Genomic DNA, 17,523 nt, shown 5'->3' with positions numbered 1-17,523 from the left:
GCTAACTATAACTCTTGCATATATAATTCCATTATACTTTTATAATTCAGGGTTTTGAAAATGCTTTTGAACCATTAATATATTTTCCTGGTTAAAATTCTTTGAGATGTTCTTAACAAGAGTCTTAGATAATGAATTTGGGCAAACTCTGGAACAGTCTTTACAGTATTATCATTCTCATTAATTTTCAGAACTACCCACTGTGTTGAGATGATTGTCATGGGCCTAAGACTTCAATTTGGCTAAATATTTTTGCATATATTCCAACATATAAGTAACTAACAGATGTTTAAATGTTAAGTTCATATGAAAGAAATGGTTAAATGTGTTTACTCTAATCTCATGATTTCTTTGCCACACTAATTCTTATTTTACTATTTCTTTATGTGTTACATAATTTTCTCTATACTTGGGTCTACTATGGACCAATAATTCAAAAATCCCTTCAAAGATAACAATTCTTTAAAACATTCTGGAATTTAAGCCATTTGTGCATATTTAACATTTAATATTTAACATATAACATCCCTAATTTTTTAAAAAAAGAATACCTTACATAAGTAGTAATATAAAACAATTATTTTTATAAAATATACAGAGTTTATATAAAGCATAGGACTGTACTCTTTCTTTCTTTCTTTTCTGTTTTTTAATATAGAAAGAGTGGTTTCCATGTATATTCTTATTTGGCTTTAGCAACCTGATATATGATACTGCCCCAACCTGCCAGAAAAAGATGGGTAGGAGGTTAAAAACAGTATTACTTTAAGAGAGTTAATGCAGTACACAGTTCCATACTTTCATCCAGTTTATTCTTTTTTCTTTGCCTTTTTGGTTATCTCTGAAGACTGCTTCTGTTTCCATTGTTTCATCCTTTAGCATTCACATATCACAGCAATAAGTATTTCATTACTGGTTTATCTGTCCAGAGGCTTGAGAAGCGGTAACAATTAACCCTCCCTTCACAGTGATTGATACAGGCTTTGCTTTCAATTTGTTCCACTACACAGATCATGAAATTCTGAATGCAATCATCCTCATTGACCTACACTTTCAAACACACAGCTACAATGAGACGAAAGTAATTATTAAAAGGAACACAGGACTACTGAGATCTGAAACAAAGTCTTTTAAAAATCTGTTAGATGACCTTCTGGTAAAATTGGCAAATTTTGATGCTAAGGAAAGTGATAGCTTTGGATGATGGTTTCCTGTCTGGAATATTCACTGCAAGCTGATCAATGTATATTATGGTGATTGCACTGGCTATAGTATATACATGGAAAATACAGAAAGCCATGCTAGAATTGTTACAAACAAATAAACTGTTAACATTGTAGTTTACTCTGTCTAAAATTTTTTTCAAGGAAACTAAACTTCCTGATTTGTAAAATAAAAAACATCATCCACCATTGCAAAGAATCAAGATTTAAAATGCCACAGTTTACTCTCTAAGAAGAGTTGCATACCTGAGCCCTCTCGCCCTCCCTTCAGATGAAGATTCACAGTAAGAAATGAATACATTTTTCACAAAGTCTGAAAAATAGCTTCAAATAAATATTAATCTACTGCAATCGATATATATGAGGAATGGAGAGGGCTGGCAGGAGAGTGGTGACTACAGAACTATATTAAAACAAGGGTTGCAGTTAAAGAAAATCAGGGCGGAAAGCGAGGCAGCAGGCCTGAGGCTCTAATCACAGAACAGAGTGATGGAGATGAACCAATACTGCATGGATTAGCAATGAATTATTCTGAACTGTAATCATATGCCTGCACAGAAGAGAGGCAAAAACTAACCATTGCTCATAAACTGATCTGCTGATTTTGAGAGACAGAAAGAAGAGAAAGAGACAGAGAGAGAAGGGGTGGGGGAGAATACTTTCATATGCTAAACTAATTCAGAATAACGGAAACCTGAAGATGTGGTTGCACTTCAAGGAACATTTTTTTACTATCTGCTACATACTACATAATATGGAGTGTTTAGAGTATATACTGTAAAGTACTTGGATTCAAACAGGATTAAACCAACCATTTCTTCTAAGATTAGGATGTGATATATCTCTTCTACTCTCCATTCTTCCTTGCCCAATAAAACCATTTTTGGATAACTTGAACATCCCCCAAATATAAATTTTTAAGTACTTAGTTATAAAGAAGAAACAGCATTCAAGAAATTAACTTCCTTTGGATAATCTGAAAAATTCATATGAAATGAAGATACAATTGTTAGAACTAATTTTATTAGGGAGGAAAAAAAAATCAAAACTGTTGGTAGCAAGAGATTCCTAAGATTCTTATGAACAGACTGTTTAAATGAAGAGCACTTTAATCAGTAGAGGAATCCTCACGTTTCTAATGTCTTGCTGTGCATTCTGCAGGTTATAGTAGCAGCTGGTAGAGGTCATATATCTTTTGTGAGCATCCCAAAAAGGCTCACTGCCAGACTGTTAAATTATGAATAAGCAATGAACAAAAGAATGCAGATACGGTGGTGACAAGATAATCCAAGCAAATTTATCTATGACAAATTTCACAGGATTAACAAATTACATTTACACAGAACAATAAAAATGTGCAAAAAAATGATGAGCCTACTTTTCCTTACAGCATTAGGAAAACAAAAAAGTCACCAATCCACTGCATACATTTAAATTTAACCCGATCTAAATAAGACATTTATAATTTGTTCAAGATATATTTCTAACATTTTTCCATTTTAGGTAGATATGATACATATTTTATATATAATTTATGCTATTAACTATATATATAACATATAAAAGCTCTGTACACTATATACAAAAATCTTGTAGAACAAAAATTCGTCCCATTCATATATATCAATGAAATGTATATGTTTTTCAGAAGTAGATTCTGAGGAATAAATTTTTGTGGGGAAACAATGCTCCGTCAATCCATGTAATATACATTAGTTACTAAAATATCTTTATTCATTGATATCTCCATTTTCTAGAATGAAAGAGAAACGTCCTGCAGTTTCAATCATTCCACTTGCCCCCACCAAAATACTGCATTCTTTCTGAATAAAGTGCTTCTGAATGAAGTTTAGAACTAGCATCCTTTTCTGCACTGTTACAGTGGCAGAAAGGAAAATTCAGAAATTTGGGGAAGAGAGTGCTATTTATAGCTACAGTCACATGCAGATTACCCCTAATCCAATATTAAATTTTTCTTTAAAATAAAATTATTTTATAAATCCTTTTATAAATCTTACAAATGGAAAAGCTCTAGTTTATCAGATGTTAATGAGATATTACTGAAATGACCTAGGATTCCATAAAGTGGTCTTAAAATTCTGTGGAGCGCTACTTTACAAAATATGTGATAAAGATTTGTTAAGTTTTAATGTTTTTTACTAGGTTCTCAAGTCAGAACACTTTAATTCTGCATTAGCATACTGGTAATAATATAATACTGTGATCAGATGTAATTTCTTTTAAGATAATCTGATGGCTGTTTGAAATTTTTAACTTATTTTTCACTTATACTTCCTATTGACTTTTGCTTTTTATCCTCAACATTTTAGGAAAACATCTCTCTAAATGAGTTTCTTCCAACATTTTATAAGACAACCTATTCTTTACATAAACAAGAACTCTGTTGAATGTAAAAGTGAATATTTAAGATACGCAAGCAAAATACTTATCTTTGTAACCACAAATACTCAAGCACTGCTTATCTAGTCCTTTCAAGCCCTAAAATTTCTATTATACATTTTATTTTTTTAAAGAAGCTATTTGGTTGACAGTATTACATCCAAAAATGTAACCATAAATGTGGCGTGTTGTTCTACTACCCAAAGTTTAGCATACTTTCTGCAATAAGCAGTGATGGAGTCAGATGCTACAAAGTTTCCTGAAGTACAGTTTTTGTTAAAGAACTGTTATATAGTAGACCAAGCCCCTAGGGTTCCTGGCATAGAGAAATAAAAGTGTTACCAAAGACTGACTTTCCCTTCTTGAAGGGGCTGGGAGTTGGGGGGGGGCGGGGGGTTGTTTTGGGAGAAGGCAAGGACTAAATAACTTACCATTTACGTATTTATTGTAGTCCATTTCTAACATGTTATGTTTTTAATTAAATGAGTTAATACATGTAAAGCCCTTAGAACAGTACCTGTGTATTAGCATATAGTGCTATATAAATGCTTACTGTCATTATAATGCCACAAAATTTGGCAGGGGGCCAACTTACACAAGTCTTTATATATTTCAAAAGACAATATCCAGAAACACAGGTACTAAAGTGTGTTATTCAGAGAGCCACATGAGGCTGTTTCTACACACCCAATAGCAAAACTATTACAAAATAAAAACACCTCAACTGTAATCTTTAGACAAGCTGTGGCACACTCTGAGGCATGGATTGCGTGAGTGGAAGAGGGCCTTAGGACTTCATATGCTATAATCAAAGAGACATATGTACGTGGCAAACTGATTCTGAAACCATTCAGCTAAAAATCTGCCCTAAAGTATATACAGCTATGGAGCTTAATCACAAAACTATTGGGAAGTTAGAGGGTGACATGAGAATACTTTGAATATTGATTCCTTCTCTAACTTTATAAACACTCTATTTCTCAAATTCTCCAACATCTGATGAAGGACCAAAATAGAAGAGTTCACTATCCAGGGTGTAACCAGTCTTTCTGCCATTGGAACTCTCTAGCATCGGTTCAGAAATCTCTGACTTTGAAAAGTGCAAAAACGCAGGTCCCTTAACACCGGTATTAACGTACATTTCTACAGAGACTACATTACCTAAGGCCACATCAGAGACAAACCTGAATTCAATCTCTAACTCTATCACCTTCCTTGAGAATGCAAAGTCTCCATTTTCTCATCCATAAATGGGGACATTAGGACTTCCCTCATAGGACAGTAGGGAAACTAGTGAGAAAATTACCATGAAGTATGTAATACAGATTCTGAAACATGGCAGTGTTCAATAAATGTTTCTTATTATCATATGTAACCAATTTTTATCCTTAAATCCTATCAAAACATCTTTTTAAATCTTTGCTGTAATTTCAGTGATATTTATGTAGCATCTTTTCTCTTTCTTTCCTCCAAGAACCTCTAATCATTTTACAGTTACTAATTATAATATTTTATAAGTTGAATAACTGTCCTCTCAGAAAACTTAGCTAACAGAAATGAAAAAAGATAGAGAGCCTTATATTTCTACGAACTCTGCACTTCTCACTCTTTTAGAAAAGGATATTATCTGGCTCTCTATATTTGCATATGCAGGGCAAGTCTATAACCAAAGCAACTGCTGTTACAGGGTATATTATTCAGTACTGTGCCTGGCACAAGTTACCATGGTCCATGGCAGAGGATCAGTAAATAAACCTGAATGAAAGAACCAATCAATAATTACAGTCTAGGGCCAGGAGCACTGTGGGCGATAGTAACATGAGATTTTCATCTTGCTGCTCATGATTTTGTACACGTGACCACAATATTCCAGTTAATTCACCAAAACACTATGCTTTACAAATGTATACAGACGACAACTTCAAATGTTGTTTAATCTTGTCATTCCCCTAGTCGTTTCAGATACAGTAACAGTCACTTTTTTCTTACTAAGCCATGTCCTGTTTATGCACTGTAGTATTACTAATATTACCACAAATTATTCTAACTATGTAAGGTTCTATCAAACTTAATAGTGCAAACATCCTATTCACACTAATGAGGCCCAGCGCAGTAAAAATACCATTCAGTTACAGTTGGTTTATTACACTGCCCAATGAGGGGAAAAAAGGCCACTATTTACTGTGAAAATACTAACATCATTAAACGCAACAACTGAATTTTCCCATAAATTCTAGAAGTTCTTACCCAATTGTAGATTTAAATAAAGTTTCACATATTCCATTATATGCAACTTTGGTAGCATTTAAAATTTAAAGAGCAATATTTACAACATGAAGTTGTTGTCTGTATCAACTAATCAACTAAAATGTTTGACATACCAACTTCTTCACTAAGTTTCAGCCTTACTCATCCTAAGCAATTAAAAACATGTCTATAAAACACCTGAAGTTAGACTAACACAAATGCAATGCCAAACTTTTAAAAAATCAATTGAAATGATTAGATGCTACAATGTAGAAAAAGTGGCCATGTAAATATATCATGGCGGGGGGAGGGTGTATTTCTGCTATCAGGTATGCTTAATTTTCTTTAAATTTGTGACATTCTGAATAAAACAGAGGATCATAAGAATTGTAGAAAAACAAAAACAGACTACGGTTTACATCTGAGTTATTATTCATAGTAGAGCAGTTGAGGAAGTTTATAAAAGAAAGCATTAATAGAAGTGATTTAGAAACTTTTGTAATTATTCCCCACAAATATCCCCCAAAATGAAGATCTACAGCTTAAAAAATAACTAAATAAAAGCTACCCTGCCTAAGTCCTCCTCGAAAAGTATTGCTTGATAAAAGCGTATATGTGCTTGTATATAGACAGACAGACAGGCAGGCATCCTGTCACAGAAAACCTCATCACACAGCAGAGGATCCTGGACAGCAGGTCCCATTTCAAACAGATGCCATTTTACGTGCCAGAGATCCCAGACTAAGATCTGGGACAGAGAAAAAGAGTCAAGGGGTTCAAAGAAATTCTGGTATTCCCATAAAATAGCTCTATTACAGTACAGGGGCAATCATGGTGTAGAAGAATTGCAGGGGGAAATCAAAATTCATATCACAACAATTACCAAACTATTCCTATTTGTGGATTAAAGTGCAATGTAATTCTTACCAATTCTTGCTGAGATATTAATTACACATAACTTTGAGTCATACTTTAAGAATATATAAAGATATGGGGACCAAAACCTTACTCATAACACCACTAGGTGATGAAAATACCTCCTGTAACTTTTTTTAAAAAAAAACTAAAAGCATCAAATAAGGTTGAATTCAAGTTTGCTCATTGTAACAAATCAAATCTAGTGACGGGCATATTGCACATTTGGAGTAGTTATATGTCTCTCAATTCATAAATCAGAAATTGGAAATCTGAAAGGATGTTGTAATGTGGGAGGGTCCTACGTAATAAAGGTCATTATAACTCCTGGCTCTAGAGCTATACCGTCTAATATCCTCTCTGGTGGATCTATGATATGCCCATGCATTACAGTTCTTGTTGACAGTCTGTTGCCTTGGAAATATTTCATTATTTCAGTTTTTCCATTTGTAGACCCTTGGCCTTGTGATATGAAGGCCATCCTATTTCATATTTTCGATTATCATTTAAGCAATCTTGTGGAGCTATTTATATATATAAGCAAGTGTTAGACAACGCATATAATCATTTATCACTCTGTTTAAGCTTACACTGTAGAAAGAAATACCTCCAAAAAAGTCTCCTCTCCCACCTCTGCTTTTTAAACCAAATACCCTGTGCTACTGGAATGTGCTTTGCAAACCAGCATGGGCATATCACATGCTTGACACTTCTCTGCCTAATTTTCTTGGTTATACATCCACCTAGTAGAAAAACTCTGTGGCGGTGCTATATAATTCGCAGTCCACTGGAGTTTAAAGAAAATCAAACAAGTTTATGTACACCAGGTTTTCAACTTGTTCTTTCAGGCCGTAAAGAGGCACTTTCCATATGTATGATTCAGATAAATTTAAGGAGTACTAAACAGTAGCCAAAGAGAGTATCAAGAACAAGCTTCTTTTTCCAAATTTACTTTGTAAACATTCTTATAAGGAAATGATTCTTGTATTGTATTATTATACACAGGTTAGACATTTCATAAATAATGAGACAATTCAAAACATATATTTTTTCTCTATTAGTTTTTGATTATGGATGTATTTGAAAAGCAGTAAAGAATAAAATGTCCATGAATGCCTCTGCGAAATCAATGATTTGGAAACCATTTTTTAAATAAATAGGAGAATACAATTTAAAATATGTACACAAAAAGTCATCTTTTATAGACATAGTTGTGTTTAACTGCTACAGAGAAATAATACTATTAATCAGTAAGTTCTAGACACAAAGTGCAAATAAAGGTGGAATGCCTACTTAGTTGAAGCAAGTAACTATGAAAAAAAATGCCCTCCTGAACAAATCATCTGATTTCCCATTTCTCATTACAAAACCAAATCAACTTACATGTGTAATGTTTACACTTAAAGTGTTAAGAGCATTTAAAACCCTGATAACAAAGTGAACCCTTGGGGCATAAAACAACTGTTTGGATAACGGGCCAAGTTTGCAGTTATTACTGTTTGAAAGGCTTAGTTTATAACTCCTTCCTTCCTCTACTCTACAGTGTTGCTTCTGCCCCCTACCCCATTGTTACTACTCCTCCCTCTCCCTACAGGTTAAACCTTCTCAGATCCAACCTTTAAAATGACAGCATCCAACCTGAACAAGAAGATGCTATTAAAGGGCATTAAATTAAATACAGTATATCCTCCTACAACTTCAATCAGAATTTCAGACCAAGTGTTATTTAGTTCAGCTCTCAAGTGGAGCAGAATAACAAATCGCACACTTTGATTTACCTTCTTCGAATGCCAAATGGAGACAGGTGATAAAGAACGCACTCATGCACAGGCTATGAAGTTTCCCCTAGAAATTAATTCTATCTTCGAGATTCCTATCTCAGAGAAATTCCCAAAATGGCACACAAATAGACTTCTGCTAGAGAGATTACTGGGGCCATCCCAATAAATACATTTACTACCCACAGAACCCACAAAGTAGGAAAGAAGGAAGGAAGGGAGGGAGGGAGAGAGGGAAGGGGAGAAGGGGGGAAAGGGGAAGGAAAGAATGGGGGAAGGGGAAGGAAATCTATTATAAATTTATGATTTCAAAAAGCATTCACCACCTTGTTAGATTAAAAAAATTATTAAAAGCCTTGCACAGTGCTCTGAGAAATAAATTTTTTCCACCTAAAAGTGTAAAGTAATATGTGAATTCTTTGTAAAACACTAACACTTCTTAAGAACTAAATGTTCATTTTAACTGTATGAGTTGTCAGCTTTTCTACAGTTTCGGAGTAATAGTTAATGCTACACACATTTAACATCTTTAAAAACTGGATTATGTATGATTTACTCTCAGATATATGGTTTTTACAGAATTATCTAGAGTTTAGAAATAGTCAATTATGTATCTACTTAATGTAAGTATTTCCTTAATCCTGACAATTCTGCCTTCCCTATTGTATGAAAGAAACAAGCAAGAGTACAATAGAAGCTTTCTAAATGAATAGACGTCTGAATATCTCCCTATCTTCTTTTGATGTGAGCTATAGGGTAAATACCATGCTGTATCAAAAATAAAACTGTCTATGTACTAATAATTAAATCTTGCAACTAAGCACTTCCTTCGTCTTTTTTTCAAGTTCACATACGTCCGTGAGGAAAGTACAAGTCACTGCTTGCGGGGTTGGGGGTGCACATATCTGACTGTATTTGTTTTGCTCATGAATCAATCAATGGGTAACATTTCATACTTCCTACTGAGCCTTTCCTCTTTGGAGACAGAGATATTCACTTTGCTCAAACCAATATGTTATATGCAATTAATGTCATTAACGCTGCCAATTAATAGTCAATAGGATTCCAAACAAAGTAGGCTGGGTGGACAGCAGGAGGGAAAACCACGTTGGTGGTAGTGGGAGGGGGTGCTCAGTTACTCTGAAAATCTAACAATGCTATTCACGTAGGACGGCTAAGGATATTTTGAACACAAACTCCCTTTCCCTTTGGCTCTACTAGTTTAACTAACTTCAAACAGACATGCTCGACTGAGCCCCTTGCCTGGATATGCAATTCTCACCAGGAACTTTTTAAAACACAGATCCCCAAACAGTAACTAACGGGGCATAGATGCTCCAACTGCTGACACATTTTGAATCTCGCTGTTTGTTTGCTTATTTGGATTTAAGGGTTTTTTTCCTTATTTTTCTTTTTTCTTTGGGAGGGGGGATGGAGAGGAGGGAAAGATGAGAGCGGAGGGCAGAGAGGGGACCCACAAGTTGCCGAAGCAGAGGGCGCAGCCCGGGCGGCGGGAGGCGGCGGCCGCGCTCCTCTCTCAGCTCCGCCCGGCCTAGTGCTCGGCGCGGAGACGGCCCCTCCGCGACACATTCCGGGCCTGGCGCGAGCTCCGCGCTCCCCGCCCCCGGCCTCCTCCTCCTCCTCCTCCTCCTCCTCCTCCTCCTCGCCTCCTCCTCCCTCTTCTCGCCTGCCTTCCCTCCCCCTCCCCAGCCTCATTCCCTTCCTAGAGAGCAGCTGCCAAGGGACCTGCGGCGGCCCCGGGGATCCCCCGGCCCCCACCCTCACCGCTGCTCCCTGGCACACAGCAGCGCCTTCTCTTTTTTGTTTGTTTCTTTTTTCTTTTCTTTTTCTTTCTTATTTTTTTTTCTTTTTTCTTTTTTTCTTTTTTTTTTTTTTTGTCAGCGAGTCACTCTATTCGCGGAGCCGAGGAGGTGCGACTGCTCGGAGAGCCTAGCGCCGCCGCCGCCGCCAGAGCCCGCTCGCTGCCGCAGCGCTGCCGGCGGACGGTGCGCGCGGGGACCGCGGGCGAGCGCTTAGCCGCAAGCCCCCAGACGAGGTCCCCGCGGGCTCGCGGCCCAGGAGGCGGGCTGCGGAGCGGGCCCCGCCACCGCGGCGGCGGCGGCGGCGGCGGGAGCAGCGGCCCCGGCGGCAGGTTCAATAAACAGAAAAGTGTTACCGTTCTCGCCTGGAAGGATCCTGCTGAAAGCTGGGCTTGGTGGGCGCCATCTTCCTGCTATTTTTTTTCCTCTCTTACTTTTTGCCTCTCTCCCCCCTCCCGGGTGGGGGCGTGGGGAGGGCGGGGGGTGTGCGTGTGCGTGGGGTGGCGGGAGTGAGTGCGGGCGTGCGCGGCGCTCGGCGGCTGCCAGGCGGCCGTGGCCGTGGCGGTGGCCGTGGCGGCGGCGGCGGCGGCGGCGGCCGTGCTGCTGAGGCAGGGAGGCTACGGAAAAGTAGTGGGGCCGGAGCCTCGCCGGCGGCCGGCCGTCCTCTCGCGCCGCCGGTGCTCCCCGCCGCAGGTCGCCGCCTCCTCCGCCGCCTGCGCCTTCTCCTCCCCCTGCTCGCCCGGCGCCGCCGCCGTCCATGCGCCGCAGAGCGCCCGCGGCCCGGGCCGCTCCGGCTCCCAAGACATGCCCAGCGCGGAGACAGGCGACCGGCGGAGGCGGCGGAGGAGGAGGGGGAGGTGGCGGCGGCGGGGGGAGGCGGCCGCGCGGCCCCGCGGGCAGCCCGGCCCAGGGCCCCGCCGCCTCCGGGTTCTCACCCTCGCGCGCCACCACACACACACCCCCAGCCAGCCCCACCGCCACCACCCGGAGCTGGCCTGGTGGCAGGTGGGGCACACACCCTCCCGGCGGGGGGCAGCCTGGGCCTAGGCCGGGAGGGTCGAGGAGGGGGAAGGCACGCTGGGGGTTCCAGCTTGACCGCTGTGAAAGTATTTCTGGGCCTTTTCCAGCTGCTTTGCTCCAGAGCGCTCTCTCGCACGCAGACACCCCCCCTTCTCCCCTTCTCTCTCTCTTTCCCTCTCTCCTTCCCTCTCCTCTCTTCTCTCTCTCTCTCTCTCTCTCTTTGGGGGACTGGGAAGCTCGGCTGCCGGCGCAACAACGCCACTCAGTTGCAGTTTCGAACACTTCCTTTCTCTGGAGTATCGAAGCCAGGAGGAAAAAAGAAAGAGCGAGAGGAACTGGGAGGCCACAAGAGCTAGCTGGGGCAGGACCCAGTCCCAGGAGTGCCTTGGGGGCAGCGGAAATAAATGCGGGGGGTGGATGGGGGGTGCGCGGGCCCAAGCCAGCGAGCCCCGAGAGAGCCCCGTGGGCTGGCGCAGCGGCAGCACAAGCACCTTGTGGCTCCGGCGCTCTCAGCAGCGTTCCCCAAGCCGGAGCATCTGCATATTCACGAATGTACACATGTGCAGCCCTCAGGGTTCACAGGTGACTCTCCACGGGTTTAAACGCAGTGAGATACAAACGCCTCTGGACTTGGGTCCTGGTTCCTGAGACTGGACTGCCGGCCTCTGAGATGTATCCCCGCCGTCGCCCCATTTTACTTACAGCTCAGCAAGGCCTAGAGAAAGGTTGGCTACTCAGTGCAGGGCCAGGGCTGAGATCTTATTACCTGGGTAGACACTGGTCAGAGCGTTTTCTCCATGAAACCACTCTGAATCGTGTGGGCGGCTTTTAACGCTGAGACTTAGGTCAGTCATGTGTCAACCAGACAAGTAGAAAGGACTCCCAAAGCATTTCCACTTTTAATGAATGAAAGAGCCTGATGGAATACATCAGTCCTATGTGAGGCTTTGCATTTTACTTTAAACTTAAGGGGGGGGAGGAGGAAGGCCTGAAAAGGGGTCTTCTTCGGTCTCTTAAGATTCCAGTAAAGTAGGGCTGGGAGTTGGAAACTTCCAAGGAAAACATAAGTGTTTTTCCGTGGCAGAGGTGTTTAATCTGCACGATGATGTTTAAGTTCTTTTTTGAGTACACTCTACAGGTAGGAGAAAATGAGAATGATTGCGAAATAAACTGGAGTGGAGAGTGTTGTGTACAAGACATACATGGGCTGGCAGAGAAGGGGAAAAGTTGCCAGTTGGAAGTTTTGGCTCTAGGACAGCCAGTCTAGGGCGTTTCTGCCCAAAGATGACAAATGAGAGAAGCTTGTGTTTTCTTAACAGGCCACTCTTTGCTTTAAAAAAACCCCATTCCTGTCACTTCCTCACCAGACTCCCCAAAAGCACTTAAAAATTTTCTTTTGGTAAAATGATGTGTCACCATTCACTAAAGCAAACATACCCAGGTCTCCAGGTGGAAACTAAGTCTGCCCTTCAATGCCCCTAAAGCCTGACATGTTGGTGATGTTGGTGGCCCACAATTCTGTTGAAGTGCCAAAGGACAGGGGACTCCTGACTCGGATCCTACCTCAAACACTTGCCAATAATCTTCTTAGCCTACATGACTCACTCTCCTGCCCCCCAAATTAACTAAAATTAAAGACAGTAACAGGTGTCATCATATCTGAGTAACAAAATCAAAGAAGGCTACATTTTTCACAGCTATCATCTCTTCTGTCAATAGAACATAAAAAGCAAGGGAGGAAATAATACATCCCAAAGTTTAGAGCTGCTTATTTTTAAAGCCTTAATCTTTAGAACTGCAGTGGGATTCAGAGACTTGGTAAGTGGCCCAAATTCAAAGACAAAGGTGGAAAGCACCAGTGCAGCTTTCAGTGTTGGGGCGGCAGACTGGGGGGGACTAACCCTGGATGCTCCTGACTTGAGGGGAAATTGGCCCCAAGATAGACATGATCTTAATGGTGAAGGACAACACCAACACTCAGAGCAAACCTAAAGGATGAAAATTCATGACTCCCCCCACTTCCTTAAGCCCAATTTATGTCTTACAGGTTAGCTCAAGTTCCCCAGAGATCCCTGAAATCATCCAAAGGCCATCTGACATTTCTGACCCCTGACGCCCTACTTCACAGACCATACTATTGTGCCTATTGCCTGCACTTTCTAGTTAAAGTGACCATCAGATACTATTGTCATTTAAATGTTTTATAAATGACAAAAAAAACATACCTGAACCATGAAAAGGAAATATCTAATTCTTTTCTAGTTCATTATGTTTAAAAGATTCCCAGATCTTTTGTATTAAAGGTTCTTATATTCACTGAAGTAAAACAAGACTGAAATAATTTAAATAAAAAAAATCTTTGACAAAGAATAGTCTATTTTTGAATTATTTTTCAAGACTCTTTTTTAAACTTCCGACAATACACAGAGCATATAATGAAGTCATCTACAGAATATTTGCAATACTGGGCATCAACTTGGAAAACACTCAATGTGTTATGCAAAATCTGCACTGGTCACTGGTTAGGAGGCACAAAATATGGCAGTGATAGATTATCTTAACCTTTTCAGTTTAAATACTGTTTGTTCAAATCAAAGGTTCTCAAATCAATGAAGTTTGAAATACAAGGTAAAAATAGGAACTGTTATTTGAATTATGCATTGTGTATATTTTAAGTTAAATGCCATTGGCAAACTCTCAGATGTTTAATCGTGTGCAATCTGGGAAACACAAATATTTAATTTCACACTTTCATGTGTTCTTTTTTCTTCCATCTTTTATAAAACAGCCCCACAAATAGGGAGATAACCTTTCATATTACATTGTTAGTTTTTCTCAGCGCATTTTTGTAGATTACATTTCCGATAAAATCTTGTAACATCACAAGTTGTCCTTAAGGAAAAACTTTAGGGTTCTAAGACTATTGGTGGTGGTAAAATTTTTTCCCTTTCTTTCCTTTGAATCAAAGAATGTTTACTATCTCAATGTCACATCTATACTTTTTAAAGAAATCTATAAAAATGTTTAGCAGAAATACAAACAAGTAATACTTTAAAACTTCTTTCTCACTAGTAGCCTAACTTTGTAAAATTTGCTTCCTAACTTGTATCTCTGAATCTTACGCATTTGCATTATAATACGTTTAAGATGAATACTTAACAGCGCCGAAGAGACTCGGATTTCATGCTGTAGTTGCCTGTAGTAACAGGTGACATGATAACACTATTATGTAGAATTGCAAGTCTACAGCTACACGTGAAAATCGTTCCTATTCTGTTTGGAAACAAATGATCAATCAGCCTCCAGTGATCAATTGGCCCCAGGCTGTCCGTCAGCGCGGTTCCGCGCCTGGCAGAGGCATTGAGAAAATTCTGCTGGAAGGGAATGAGGCTCCCAAACTTTGCAAGAGCACCTTGTGCGGCGTCTCAGACTTCGCTGCAACTCCTCCGCTACTCGGGGCGGAGGCTCTGGATTTGGGGCCAGGGAGAGGGCAAAGGATGATTTCACTTCGCCAGTGCACTAGACTGCTTTTCAATCTGGATTCTGAATTATTTTTTCTTCCTCATCTGTAGAATGAGGGACAGGCAAAGTGAACCCTGGCGATGTGCATGTGTGTTGTAAGACACCAAACAGGAGGCAAAGTGAGTCCCACCCCAGCACCCCGGGGCGGGGGCACTAACCCAGCCCAGGCGGGACTACTCACCGCTGCTGGTAGGAGGTGATGCCCTGGACGTTCTGCGGGGTGCCGTTGGCCGCGGCGCCGGCCCTCCCCATGCCCGCGCCGGCCGGCACCCCCGCGGCCGCCCCGCCGGCCGCCGCGGCCGTCACCTGCACGCTGAAATCCGGAAAGATTCGGATCATCGCCGCGGCTTCGGCCCCCGGGTGCGGCGGCTCTGGGCTCGGGCTGGCGGGGGCTCGGGCTCGGGCTTAGGCTCGGGCGGCGGCAGCAGCAGCAGCGCGAGCAGCGGCGGCGGCAGCAGCGGAGCCAGGCACCAGCCTGCAATCCCATTAGTGAGCCGCGGCCACTATGCGCGGCGGAGAGGCGCTTTGATGTGCGCGCAGCGGGCTGGGGGGGCCGCGAGCGCGAGGAGGAGGTGCGGGGGGCGTGCGAGGGACTTGCAAACAGCAAAACGTGTCAGGGTGGGGCCTTTTTTCCCTTTTGGGGGGCGGTGGTGCTCCCCCCTCTTTCCAGGATGTTGCTCTCACTGGCTGCTCCGGCTGCGCCGCGAGAGCCCAGCTGAGGGAAGAAGGGGAGGGGGTGGCGGAGGAAGGATGCACCGGGAGGCTTGGCGAGGACTTGGCCGGTGCAAGGGAATGACGGGCAGCGGAGGGTGCATTTCTTTCCCGCCCCCCTCTGCACACAGACAGACACACACACGCACACACGCTGCGCACTTCCGACCCAAAGTGCAAGACTGAGGCGCGCTCTCTCCCCTCCTTTCTCTAGAGAAATAACCACCATCCAGGCAGGCTCGCGCCTCCTGCGGCTTCCAGCAACCTGGAATCCAGCCCGCGTGTGCAGGAATGGGGGCGTAGAACCTCCCTTCCTAGCCGGGACCCCTCTTCGCCCATCTTCTGCTCATCGGGCAGCGCGAGGGTTGCCAAGCGCAAGTTGGGCTCCCGGAGAACTTGATACTTAACGAAGAGGGATGGTGTGCAAAGGCAGAAGGGGAAAAAGAAGCCGCTTTTGTGCAATGGAGAGTTTGTTCCCTTTATTAGAATGGGGTCTTCCCGTTCCTGGTGGGCGGGCGGGTTGGTCCTGGACAAACTTGTGAGGTGGGCACTGTAGGTCCGGCCACAGGGATCCGGGTGTACCCCGATGACCCACTTCTATACGCCCCTTTTGACCAATGAAACGAATAAATTAGCAGCCACAATTGAGGCGAACTCTGCAAATTCCAACCACCAGGGAAACAAAAAGAGAAAACACGTGCATTTATTTCCTCGCGTCTCTCAGTTACTTCTCCATATTGTTACATCAGTGTTTCTTTAGTGGGGTGAAGAGAGAGATGCTTGTGGCTTGGGTGCGCCTTTTTAAGTGACGACTTGCACTTCTCACTCAGCGAGTGGGTGGGGGAGAAGGGAGTTGATCGTTACCCCCACCCCCTGCCCTGGATCCCTGTTGTCCCACTTCCTCCTCTTTCTTCCGGCTAAGAGCCAGGAGTGGACTTGCAGGCGGTGGGCGCAGCCCCCTTCGGGAATGCAGGGCTCCGGTTCCCCTCCTCTTGCGCGCGCCACACTCGCCCCCTTTGCTGGTGTTTCTGGTGGTTTCCCCTTTCTCGTTCTCTCTTCCTTTCCACTCCCCGCGCGCCAAGGCCCCATCCCCGCAGCCGCGGGACGAGTGGCCGCCGTGCCTTCCGCACGAACCCGAGCGGGACTAGGCGAAGCGTGGTGACCGCGGCCGCGCGGCCCCAGCCCTCGGCCAATAGCGCCTCGCCCGGCGAGGCACCTGCTTAACCCTTTGAGCCTGGGGCGCAGCCGGCCCGCCGGGACCCTGAGGGGCAGAAGGATTGGCCAGAAGTTGGCAAGGCCAAAAGTGGCAGAGGCCGCCCAGCCCAGCGTCCCAGCACCCGGTCTAGGGGCCAGACGCCTGCCCCTGCCGCAAACCCGGACGTCCCCTCCCACCCTGATGGCTCTCGGGAAACAGCCAAGCCGCACAAAGGCGAGTCCTTGGCCCGGCGGCGTCCCGCGCCTGCTGGGGCAACCTCTGAACTCCCCTAACCCAAGTCAGTTTCCGGAGGTGCCTCCCGCGCCCGGCAGCCGCAGGGAACAGAGGGAGGGAGCCCCGGCTCTCGCTGGCCCGGCCCACGGCGCAGCTGCGTTTCCATTTTCCTCTCAAAGAAAATGCTTTGGACGGCAGATAATACCAGGAGATATGAAACTGTTTCGTCCCCCACGTGTTGCACGTAAAAAGAATCGTAATGAGCATCTGGGGCTTGTGCGAGGGATCCCACAAGTTAGTTGAAGACCTAACCGAGGTCCTGACTCCCTCCTTCCCAGGAAAGGGTCATTTTCTAGCTTAATTTTCTTAGGATTCATTTTGGGGATACTTATTGTTCAGAAGCCAAACCCAAGGCCTTTGGACCGGGATTGCGAGCGTGGGGGCGGGGGCGGGGCTGG

General features: G+C 43.4%; 1 protein-coding gene across 8 annotated transcripts in view; it reads right to left on the bottom strand.

The window, feature by feature from the left end:
* NPAS3 (neuronal PAS domain protein 3) overlaps positions 1-15,177 on the bottom strand; it is an 831,381-nt gene extending 816,204 nt beyond the window's left edge. For 6 of the 8 annotated variants that reach the window (XM_069464097.1, XM_069464113.1, XM_069464121.1 and 3 more), the window contains exon 1: positions 10,740-11,215. In XM_069464097.1, coding sequence (XP_069320198.1) covers positions 10,740-10,789 — 50 coding nt within the window. In that variant the 5' untranslated portion in view covers positions 10,790-11,215. Of the gene's footprint in view, positions 1-10,739; positions 11,216-15,106 lie in introns of those variants that run through there. The other 2 variants (XM_069464104.1, XM_069464135.1) reach the window with 1 other exon arrangement.
* Between the last annotated feature and the right edge of the window lie 2,346 nt (positions 15,178-17,523).

The sequence above is a fragment of the Eulemur rufifrons genome, chromosome 2, assembly GCF_041146395.1.
Source record: "Eulemur rufifrons isolate Redbay chromosome 2, OSU_ERuf_1, whole genome shotgun sequence".
In the NCBI taxonomy this organism is placed as follows: Eukaryota; Metazoa; Chordata; class Mammalia; order Primates; family Lemuridae; genus Eulemur; species Eulemur rufifrons.
The sequence above is the reverse complement of the archived record's forward strand: the minus strand, read 5'-3'. Positions and strand labels throughout refer to the sequence as shown.